The following is a 12,575-nucleotide window of genomic DNA, read 5'->3' on the forward strand; positions in this document are numbered from 1 at the left end:
GTTTACCTTTCGTATACGACTTGTCCCCACTGATCATCCAATTGTTCACCAATGTGGTCTTTGAATGGTTCATTCAAGAGGCGTCTAAAGAAAGTGTGTAGCATCGAAGACCAACTACTTCGTATAACAGCAGTCTTGGTATTGCTTCGTACTAAGTGATTTTTGGTATTTTCAGTTAAGTGACTGTGAAACATACCCCACTCCAACAAATTTTGTTGATTTCGTAAAGCACCTGGCGCCTCTGCCACACATTGTCCATCCAGAATTTTACACCATTCATGTCCATCCATCTCTTTTTATGAAAATGTACAAAATGCTTGGTGGAAATTTTATTTTAGGGGTGGTTTTCCGCTTGATATTGACCATAGGTTTTAACTTTCTTCCAAGTGGCGAGCACGTTAATATTGCTGTAAACCTGAGCCTGTCATGGCCTGTGCTTTCGACTTTTCTGTAATTTCTGCGCAATTTTTGTTTTCTGCCCTATTACCAGATTTTTTTCTGTTCATGAAACGATTACACGAACCTACTGTTGCTTTAAATTAATTGCTGTGCTCTGGATTGCCTCGTCCCCACTTCAGTGCTTAAGCTGTATTTTCTAAATCTAGCCAGCAAGGTATTCCTCTCCTCATAGAACACTTTTTGTTATTGGCGTTTTTTAATTACTTCTTCATTCTCTCGCCAGTCTCTTACCATCTTCTCTGTTATATCGGAAGCCCCTGCTGCAGCACATTTATTAGATTCTCCAACCAGTTTTATGACCTGTAACTTGAATATTGCTTCGTATTTCCTTCTTTTTGTTGGTTCCATCATCAAGCACACATTAAAAATTTTACGCCGGTTACACCTATATAGTACAAACTGTTTGAACACACAACACAATCTATAACAATACATGTTAGCTGTACACATGAGTTCGGTATTCGACGCGTACTTCTACAGGCAAAACCGTAACAATGCTGAAAGAGGCTTTTGCTTTATGACACGTGCAGCCGTACCATTTATTTAGTGGTACAGAGCGGGTATGTCCTCAAAATTGAATAGCCAACACGACACTTTTATAAATACTCGAGTTCATTACCCGAATCAGTCCGCGTTTTGTTATCCAGACGATCTCTGTTTTTAGTTTGGAGATGGTTTATAGGACGGACATACGGTAAATCTGTATATCTTTGACGAAAATTTATACCTCTTGAAATTTATACCTCATTTTTTCCGAAGATCGAGTTATCCGCCGAGATATAGGGTAAATAAATCGCGTAAGTCTCAGCCTAGGTCTCATATTATTTTACTTGCGCAGGAAGCAGTTTCAGCTTCACAGTCATCATCAAATTGGAGGAAATAAAAATAAACGTATTTTAGAATTTGTGAAATACGAACGTACTACATGTAAACTTATCTTTACAAATGTAACAGGCTCCGAATTCTACGATTTATTTAGATATCAACGTCACCAGCCTCCTTCAGATGACAAGACTTCTTACATTCAAAGAATTTGACATCAAAATACATTTCATTTCCTGCTCCAGGTTACACAGGGTGCCACAGGACGAATGGTCAGTATTTACGGATTTGACAGGAACGATCATTTGAAGCAAAAATGTCTATTAAACATGTGCTGTAAAATGTAAAAGTTACAAGATATGAGCGTTTGTCCAGTACAAGACATGCGCTCCACAGTAGCGAAGGTACTGAAAGCAAAGATTATGCAATAGAAGAGATTTATTTCACAGTATCGAAGTTGAATAAAAGCTCATTTCTTTTGCGGTATGCGTTTTAGAGCCCACGTTTATTAGACTTTCTATCTTGCGTGGAGTGTTCGTTCCCATAATATCCCGGAAGTAATGTTGCTACAACTACAGCAGTGTATTTTATTAAATCATGTATTCCAAAAGGTCGAAAATATTTTACTCCCCTATCTAAATAATTATTTATTTATAACCCCTGTTGGAATTCGCTTTTGGGCAAAGGACGACGTTGATTGGCAAATTGACCATAATATATTTCCTATAAGGGTGCTAACATTGTAAGCTTTGCTAAATTTCACATACTGTTTTCAAAACCTCGTAAGTAGCTCGAAATATACGATTTTTCATTGATTGCGAAATATTGTAAATGTAAATATTTAATAGTGAACCGAGTAATGTGATAACTGATATTTTATGGGGTAACGGATTAAATGTTGTCCACAAGTAACAATATGTTAAACACTCCACAGCCAAGAGTTTTCCGTCTACGTAAACATGGCATATAGGAGTGAATCTGCGCTATGTCGGCAGACCCGGTCCTCAAATTGAGCGCATTTGCTAGCTAGCACGTTTTGCGGACCGTCTCACTCTAAAGGTTTTCAACCATTCTGTCTCTATACTCTTCTCGACAAGAGCTTCGGAATGCTGGCAACGATCCAACACCGCTCTGTTACGAATCTTAACTGTTGTAATTCTGTATTTCTGTATTAAAAACACTCCGCACATTTAGTTACCGAAAACTGTATTGTGTGGAACAGATCGTTTATAACTATCCTTACACATCAGATCAGAGTAGTAAATGCAGAGACACTATTAACAATACTTTTCTGATAAAAGCGTTTCTGCTTCGCCGCGACATTTGCTACACGAAAGACGTTGTTAAATATTATAACACAACAATTACATCCCTGATTAAATAATTGTGATGATTGCTGGTGCTAAACGAAACGGAAAAAAAAATATTCCGCTGCAGTTAAATACCTTTCCGCTACGAAAGAATCAACTGCTTACGCCCTACAACCAATGTAATTTTTTTTTTAAGAAATAGGAGATGTTCATTTCGTTTTAAGGACATTTGAATGTCACTTTGGGGTGAGATAAGTCTTGAAACCTGCCCCATTTTCTGTGAGAGTGTGGGAAGTTGGGCGTTATGACACCGAAAGTTACGTTAAAAATACTTTTTTTCTTGAACATCTTCGGGTAACGCACAATATCATCTCTTTTTCATAAACCGTGTACATACAAGGTGGAGAAAGTAATAGAAACATTTGAACGTGACACAGATTTCCTTCTTAATAGGATATCGATGTCCGTCCTCCATCCTTATTGTGAACTTCATTTCTTCAGATATAGTTACTGTAGAATAATTCAGATCTTATGCGATATTTCCCGAAGTACATCGTCGTCCGTTTGTTGCAGACTAGACGGGAGGGTGGAAGCCACATTCTTACCCAATTTTCTGTTAAAAAAGCTTGTGAATATTTCAATCCCGGTAGCAGTTACTACTGTGGGCGGAATAGAGTTTCATTTGTATTTTTCAGACAGTGTTGAAGACATTTGTTAACTGTTCCTTCGGAACATTTCTTCCATGGGTGCAGCATCGTACAGAGGACGTGCATTACTCTTTAATCCATTTCCACGGTTAGAAGATGTAATTTTTTGTTTTATGCGAAATAGTAAAATCAGATTACTATTTCAGGACCGTCCATATCGTCGTAAGCCTTTTTTTTCGTTATGCACAGGAGAAAGCAGAAAGCCCACACTATAAATTGACACCATAAGACCACTATCAGAAACGGTAGGAAGTTTTTCGTTCTACGTGAACTGCCTGTTTCATTTCACACCCGAATTTGAAATGCGCTCATTAGAATGACACTTTCCGGAAATATTAAAACATCTCATAATATAGGACAATCGCGAAGAATTATGTACAGACTTAAAAAAAAAACTTTCCGGAGCACAGATCTTTATTATTTCGAAACCTTATCTGCTACTGCACATCTTATATAAAACGTGACAATGTATTCTTGTTAAACATATGCACTCTGTCGAAATAAAAGGGACACAAGCTTGCAAACTAGCCAAAGCCTTTGTCGAACCGTAACTTTAGTCATTCATGTGGTGTCTGTGGGGACCTGCTCGTGAACTGGTAGCATTTTCATCCCATACTTTGAGTGCATTACTCTTCATCCCTAACACTTACGACTTTGGTTGTTTTGTGCGAAGACTGTATGACATTAGATTAAGTAGTAGTACAAATTATATTTATTTACCTATAATAGTTTAATTACTCCAACAGTTTGTTCATGAGATGAATTTTGAAGACACATTTAGCTTCGGTACCATTATACGGGACATCATGCGTCTAATATCACTGAAAATGAGTCAGGCCTCTGTAAATATTCATAGAATTATTTCATTCCTCACATTTTATAATATGAAGAACTTATAAGAAATTAAAAAAAATATTTCACCTAATCATTATTCCTTTTAAGCATAATCAAGAATGGTTTGGTATATTCCAGAGTATATAATGTGAGGCATAACATAATTCTGTGGATACTGAAAGAAGCCTGATACAGATGGCAGTACCAAAAATTAAACGCGTTTTTGTCTTGAATAGCCGTTGGGGGAACAAATTGTAGAACTTTAAGTATCATAAATGAATAAATGCAATGTATTCTACTACTTAACCTAATGCCATTCGATGTTTGCATAAAACAGCAACGTCCAATGCGTTGAAGACCAAAAGTAAAGCATTGTGAAAGTATGGGATGAAAATGCTACTTGTTCCTAAGCAGCTCCTCTTAGAGACCAAACATTGTTCCTTTCTAACATGCCTGTTAATACTGTCTCACCGTATTATACGTCAAAATATTTCCTTCAAGCAGAATTACCTCTTTGTTTAAAATATCGTCAGGATACGTATGGCATGAAACAGAATTCCATTAGCTTCAACAGGTACTAATTTATATACTACAAGTGACATAAGCAACGTTCTGAATAGAGGTGTGTGGCCCAGTGGTCTGAATGAAGCCCGTCTTTGTGCAGGTGACGGCGGCGGCGCAGCAGAAACGAGCGCGTACCCGCATTACGGACGACCAGCTCAAGATCCTGCGCGCGCACTTCGACATCAACAACTCGCCCTCCGAGGAGCAGATCCACGAGATGGCAGGTCAGAGCGGTCTGCCGCCCAAAGTCATCAAGCACTGGTTCCGCAACACGCTGTTCAAGGAGCGGCAGCGCAACAAAGACTCGCCGTACAACTTCAACAATCCTCCCTCGACCACTCTCAACTTGGAGGAGTACGAGAAGACGGGGGAGGCGAAGGTGACGCCACTGAATCCCCCTCCGTCTTCGGAGGACACTACTCCCAAGGCGGCACCTTCCCCGTCGCCTACGCCCAACAGACGTAAGCAAGCCACACCCCAGCAGCAGACACAACCACCTCCAGAACAACAACAACAGCAGCAGCAGCAGCAACAACAGCAGCAGAATCAGATCCAAACCCACAACCTCCAACAACCACCAGCCCCTCAGACGCCGGTGACGTTACCAACTGACGTCATCAAAACGGAACCTAGAGAGACGCCTCCCCAGACAGACGCCTCCTACAGCAGCGTGTTCGGCGACATGTCGCAAGACCAACATGCTGTGAAAGACGAACGCCCTGTCGAGCCTATTGAGGAGAAGCCGCAAGTTCTGCTTCCTCCAGCGACGTCTTTACCTGGTGGAGCCCTCCCTCAGACGTCGGTGGCAACTACGACCAGCGACCCGTGCCCTCCGCCCCAGACGAGTTTGCGTAGTAACTCCCCAGGGAACCTGACGCTCACGTCTATCATCGCGTCGCAGCTCGGCTCCGACTCCATCATAACGAGCCACAGTGCGATGGGCGCGGTCCCCAGCGTCCCTTGCAGCAGCAACACTATGAGCGGCAACACCAGCACGACCGTGAGCAACATGCTGCCGCCGAAGCTGACTCCGCCGAACTTCGCGTCCCCGAGCCAGCTCCCCACGTCGCCGAGCATTCTGCCCCTGGCGCCGGCGTCCAGAAGCGCGAGTCCGTGCCGATCGTACACGAGCAACTCGTCGGACGGCTTCGGGCACGTTTCCGCGGCGGGTGCCGGCGGCAACGGCAACACCCCGACCGGCGGCTCGTCCGGCAAGAGGGCCAACCGGACGCGCTTCACCGACTACCAGATAAAAGTACTGCAAGAGTTCTTTGAGAACAATGCCTATCCTAAAGATGATGATCTGGAATATTTATCCAAACTGTTGAATCTCAGCCCGAGAGTAATTGTAGTTTGGTTCCAGAACGCCCGACAGAAGGCCAGAAAAGTTTACGAGAACCAGCCACCAGTGGAAGCGCCGCCAGGTGTCGATGATGGCGGTGCCAACAGATTCCAAAGAACTCCTGGGCTCAACTACCAGTGTAAGAAATGTCTGCTAGTTTTCCAGCGCTACTATGAACTGATACGCCATCAGAAGACGCACTGCTTTAAAGAGGAAGACGCTAAGAGATCTGCTCAGGCCCAGGCGGCTGCTGCTCAAATTGCTGCCGTACTGTCGTCAGAAGATTCCAATTCTAGCACCATAGCTGATACGACTCAACACCAGCAGCCACCTGTGATACCACAGATACAGCAACAACAACAGGTGCAGCTTCACCACCAACAGCAGCAGCAACAACAACAACAGCAACAACAACAATCCCCACAACAGCAACAGCAGCAGCAACCAGTACAACAGCCACCGTTACAACCTCAGATTCAGTCCCTGTTGCCTGCAATACCAGCTCCATTACCCACCAATCCCCAAACACCGTCGAGGACTATCACGCCGACACCAGCTTCTGTCTTATTTCCTCCCTCTCCTATCCCTACCCCTGCTACATCAACTAGTGGTGATAATACAAGCAAAGAAGGTACCTTCCAGTGCGACAAGTGCAATTTAGTGTTTCCTCGATTTGACTTGTGGCGAGAACATCAGCTGGTTCATATCATGAATCCCAACTTGTTTCCAAGTTATCCACCCGATAGCCCTTTTGGAATATTGCAACAACATGCTCAGCTACAACAACAGCAGCAACAGCAACAACAACAACAACAACAGCAGCAGCAGCAACAACAACCACAACCTCAAATTGTTGCTGGACTGGGTGTCGCCGATTTGTCGGTCAATTCGGCGTCCCCGCACGCCCATCCCTTGGCGTCCATGCTGACTGCAAACAAAAGGAAATTTGACGAATATGAAGAGAACTCCGAACGTGACCAAGAGCAACCAAAAGACAAGAGACTTCGGACAACGATTTTACCGGAGCAGCTCGATTATCTGTACCAGAAGTATCAGTTGGAAAGTAACCCTTCCAGAAAGATGCTGGAAAACATTGCACGCGAAGTAGGACTGAAAAAGCGCGTTGTTCAAGTGTGGTTTCAAAATACACGCGCCCGAGAGCGGAAGGGACAGTTCCGAGCTCACGCTCAGGTCATCAACAAGCGCTGCCCGTTCTGTCCAGCCCTCTTCAAAGTGAAGTCCGCGCTCGAGTCGCATCTCGTCACGAAACACGCTGACCAGTGCACCAGAGGGGAGATAAACATCGATGCGCTTCCAGACGAAGAGCTGAGCATGGAGTCGACGCCGTCATTCACGTCGTCGCAAATGGGAGACGCCAGCAAAATGGGCTCATCGTACGGCACGGCTACGCCGACGCAGAATCTCATGCCGCCACTTTTTCCACCATTCCACACGGACATGGAGAACTCTCTGAAGAAGTACTACGAAGAGTCTATGAAGCGGTACCTCAGTGAGCTGCAAGCTCACCACACGGCGCAGCAAAACGGCTCCATTACTGGCGTTAAAGAAGGCGGCATTCCGACAGATCTGAGTATGAAAATCAAACAAGAGCCAATGGCGTCCGGCGGCGAGGGTGGCGGCGAGTGTCCACTAGACCTGAGCAAACCAGTCGATCTCAGCAGGCCGATGAAGATCTCTATGGACCACAACACTTCGCTGACGGAGGCCGGTCCTCTGACGGATCTCAGCGAGCGCAGTATATGCTTCGAGGACGATTCCATGTCGGAGACGACAGAGAATATGGACGGTTACGAGAGCAGTCCAACTTCTCCGGCGTCCAGCACGCAGAGCGGTCACCAGAGGCATATGAACGCTTGTAGCACCCCCGTGGGGAGCGGCACCGGCGGCGGCAGCACGGGCAGCGGGCCGGGGAGTGGGGGCAAGCGCTTCCGGACTCAGATGAGCAGCCTGCAAGTGAAGGCGATGAAGTCGCTCTTCAGCGACTACAAGACGCCGACGATGGCCGAATGCGAAATGCTCGGCCGGGAGATCGGCCTACCAAAGAGAGTGGTGCAGGTGTGGTTCCAGAACGCGCGGGCGAAGGAGAAGAAGAACAAACTGGCGCTGCAGAAGGCCCTGGTCGGCGACGGCAACCCTCCGGCGCCCACGACGACTCCGGAGCGGCCGCCGGAGGAGTGTCGCCTGTGTCAGTTCAAGTACTCGCACAAGTACTCCGTGCAGGACCACATCTTCACGAAGAAGCACATCGACAATGTGAAGGCGTACATCGAGAGTGGCAAGGCGGACGCTTCCGGCAACACCAGTGACGGCGGCGGCAGCGGCGGCGCCGGCGCCGAGTTCACGGTACCACCAGTGCCCGTGGCGGGGTCCTCTACGACTGCTCCGGTCCAGCAGCCGATGGGAGACTCAGCGGGCGGAGTGGCTTCCGGCCAGCAGTTCGTGGCAGCGGCTGCTGCGGCCGCCAACATGAACCAGCTGGCGCAGCTGCAGATGCTGCAGATGGCCGGCCTGTCGCTCAAGCCGGAGGCGGCCACCGGCGGCGGCGGCGGCGGCGGAGCCGTCTCTGGCAGCACCGGCGGGGGCGGAGGCGGGGGCGGAGGGCCCGGAGGCGGCGCCGGCACCGGGTCTGGCGGCGGGGCGGCGGCCAAGGAGGGCGACGAGATGGCGCTGTTCCACCAGCTGTACGGGCTCGGCCTGCCCGGCTTCCCGCCGCAGGGCAACCTCTTCCTGCACCCCGCGCTCTTCTCCGCCACCGGTGAGTAGAATGAATTATCGCATACGAGCAGGGACGAGGTGCGGGTTCGCCTTCCTTCCGATGCTTGTCTTACACATTTGTACACTCACACCACACACCTACACTTTACACGCCCTGTTCGGGGCTGGAATTTCCGAAAATGCGACTTTGAACCTGTATTCGTGGCTCCTTCATTTTCTCCCTGACTTGCCTCGAGTCAGTAATCCTACAAGAACACTCATACTGAATCACATAAATCTGTTGTTGAACAAGAGTTCAGGATACGGAAACGAAATACATCTGAAACGTGTTAGTGGTGTGTGCCTATTCCGTTATGAGAAGTACGAACAGGCCAATGGAATATTCGTTTCGTCGGGATATAGCGTGTTCCCCTGTCCGCAAGTCATACTTTATTCAGATAACTCTTATGAGGGGTAGTGATAAAGTTTAATTACCACCTTGAAAAACTAAATTTACGTAGTTAATTTTTTTGTTTGTTTACAACTAAGAGGGCTATTCGGAAAGTAAGACCTGATCGGGCGCGGAATAGAAACCACAGTGAAAATCCTGTGCTTTCCAGAGATGTGTTGGGCAGCGTCTCTAGCATGCTCGTCGATCGCGTCGCCTACAGAATAGTGTCTCCCCCCAAGTATAAGGGCCTAGAGAGAGATTACGCCTTCTGTCATGCAGCCCACATTACATATACTGAGGTGACAGAAGTAACTGGATACCTCCCAACATAGTGTCGGACCTCCTTTTCCCGGCTTAGTGCAACAACTAGACGTGGCACGGACTTGTTTTTGAAGTCCTCTGCAGAAATATTGAGCCATGTGCCTCTACAGCCGTCCATAATTGCGAAATCGTTGCCGTTGCACGATTTTGTGCTCGAACTGGCCTGTCGATTATGTCCCATAATTACTCGATGGGTTTCATGTCCGGGCGATTTGGGTGGCCAAACCATTCGCTCGAATGGTCCAGAATGTTCTGACGTGGAGCATTGCCATCCATAAAAATTCCTTCATTGTTTGTGAACATTAAGTCCATGAATGGCTGCAAGTGGCCTCAAAGTAGTCGAATTTAACAATTTCCAGTCAATGATCGGTAGAATTTGATCAGAGTAACCAGTCCGTTCTATGTAAGGACAGCCCACGCCATTATGGAACTGCTAGCAACTTGCACAGTGCCTTGTTGACTACCTGGGTCTACGCCTTTGTTGGGTTTGCGCCACATTCGAACCCTACCATCCCCTCTTACCAACTGAATTCGGGACTCATCTGACCAGGCCACGATTCTCCTGTCACATAGGGTCCAACTGATATGGTCACGAGCCCAGGAGAGGCGCTGCAGGCGATGTTGTGCTGTTAGAAAAGACTGCTGCCATAGCCCATGAACGCCAAATTTCACCCCACTGTCCTGACGGATACGTTTGTCGTGCGTTCTAAAATGATTTATGCGGTTATTTCTCGCAGTGTTGCTTGTCTGCTCGACTTTATCAGTGGACTACGCGATTTTTTTGGCTCCTCTAGCGTTGTGCTCCGGTTCTAAAAAAGGAAGGAAGATTGGGGTTAAACGTTCCGTCGACATCGAGAGCATTAGTGCCGGAGCGCAAGTTCGAACTGTTTCAAGTATGGGGAAGGAAATCGGCCTCGCCATTTCAAAGGAACCATCCCAGAATTTGCCTGGGGTGATTCAGGGGGATCACAGAAAACCCAAACGTGGATGGCCGGACGCGGATTTGGATCGTCATTCTCGCGAATGAAAGTCCAGTGTGCTAAACACAGCACTACCTCGCTACGTCGCTCCACTGTTGTGGCGCGGGGATATCAGTGTGTGTCAGGAGTGCTCACATTTACCTACAAACAAACAAAAAATTAATTACGTAAATTTATTTTTTACGGGGATAATTAAAACATCGACTGACCCTCTTGTCTCCTAAAATGAGCTATTGACTATACGTGATGGAAATACAGACAGAAACGATTGATATTGTTATTGATAAATACTTTGGAGCCTGTGCTATCAATCACAACATGACTTAATGTTTTGTATATAAGTTTCTGGCATTTTGCTCAATTTTAGTTGTTGCAGTATTCTACGTAAGAACATCATACTATAATATCTCGAGATAACCAACTTTGTCCCCATAACAGCAATGGGTTGCAGCCCCATTGGTTTTTTATTATTGTTGCATATCCTGATTTCAGCGATAAATAGACGCCTTCAGTGCATTCGAGTGAGTTGTAACCCAACAAACTCTCAGGAGTACGCGTCACCATACAACTCAGTTGGTGTACGTCGTATGGTGATATGTACTGCTGGGACCATGTTGGATTATAACTCACCCAGATACAGGTGGCTATTTATAGCTGTAATTTGGATATACAAGAATAATAAAAAACCAATGAGAGCACGACTGATCTCTTGTGTTACTACACTTTCTTATAATACCTCAAGGTAGTCACATGGCACAAAACACGCAAGATAATTAATCAACAGAAACATAAATGTTTGACTGGTAGCCATCATTACAGAGTAGTCATTAAAACTTTTAAAGGCAATTAAGTTACTGAAATGATAGCTAACCTGGCGTCACCAGGCTTCGTTCAGTTTTCACGACTACTCAATAAGAGTAACTCATTTGTGAAATACTGTTTCATGACAGGTCATTATTTAGTTTTTGTATTGCGCGTTAATGAAGCACAATTTCCAGCGAGAGCTAGAATACTGACACACATTGGGATAGGATAGGAACGACAAACTGTTCGTAGTAATGATCTGAGTACGAAGAACTTTATGATAAGATTGTTCTAGATTCCACGGAATTTTAATAATACGTTATTTCTCATTTTCATAATACGTACATTCGTAACGCTTTTGGAAAGTTTCTTGTGTTAACATCGCTTTATAAATGCCTCTGTATGACAGTAAAACGTTTAGTTACTTGAGATCCTACACTAAGAAACAATCAGGGAGATAACGCAGAGAGCCACGAAACGTTAGTTCTTCGCCAAGACAACATCATATTTGCTTGCAGCAACTAACAAAATTCCTTTAAGCAAAGTCTGGATGTTTGGTATTTTTCATGCTTCGCCTTTGCTTTAGTTGGTAGTTGAACTGTCTCACATATTTGCGTAGATTAGCGTCGACTAATAAAAGTGGTGATTCGTGACATCAGAAGGTCGGCGCAACGAGTCTACATAAAATATTCGGCGTCGGTCGTTGAGGATGGCGACAGTATGTGCCCTCCCACATTGAAAATACTGCTCTAATGTACTAGCTGCAGTAAACGCAAGACCATCTGGTATCGTAGATAATTATGATATTTAACTGGAGATTTATTAACCTCTTTAGCCGGAAGCGCTTTGTTTATGTCGTTGAAGTTGAGGATGTTTACATAGACCGACGTAGGAACAGTTAGGGGTTTTGCAGGCAGACATAATCCACGTAATTGTGTCTCTTACCTGAGTTTTAAGTGTACGTTACTTTTTGACACTAGGTTTCCAATTTCAATTCTCTGATTAGCCCGGTACAGCTATTGATTCCAAAGTTTTTGATATTTTTCACAGCCGATAGAAGTGTGAAATACTTCTGGTAGTTGTATCGCTTTGTCGCCAGACAAATCTACTTCTCAAAATACTCAGTAATAACTAACTTAAAAATTAGTACATGAAAAGTGTTTCGCAAACTCAAAATTTATATTTTACTTTACATGCTTGTTTTAGGGAAATCCTTTCAAAATACTGATGTGCACAGCACTTCTCTAAACGCTTCAAAAGTTGAAA

At 45.3% G+C, this 12,575-nt stretch overlaps 1 protein-coding gene across 1 annotated transcript in view; it reads left to right on the forward strand.

The window, feature by feature from the left end:
* The window catches only part of LOC126175779 (zinc finger homeobox protein 3), a 108,565-nt gene that overhangs the window by 87,898 nt on the left and 8,092 nt on the right, over window positions 1-12,575 (forward strand). Inside the window, exon 5 of the mRNA XM_049922752.1 lies at window positions 4,797-8,814. Within this exon, the coding sequence (XP_049778709.1) occupies window positions 4,797-8,814 (4,018 nt within the window). The remainder of the gene's footprint in view (window positions 1-4,796; window positions 8,815-12,575) is intronic.

The sequence above is a fragment of the Schistocerca cancellata genome, chromosome 3 (genome assembly GCF_023864275.1).
Source record: "Schistocerca cancellata isolate TAMUIC-IGC-003103 chromosome 3, iqSchCanc2.1, whole genome shotgun sequence".
NCBI lineage: Eukaryota > Metazoa > Arthropoda > Insecta > Orthoptera > Acrididae > Schistocerca > Schistocerca cancellata.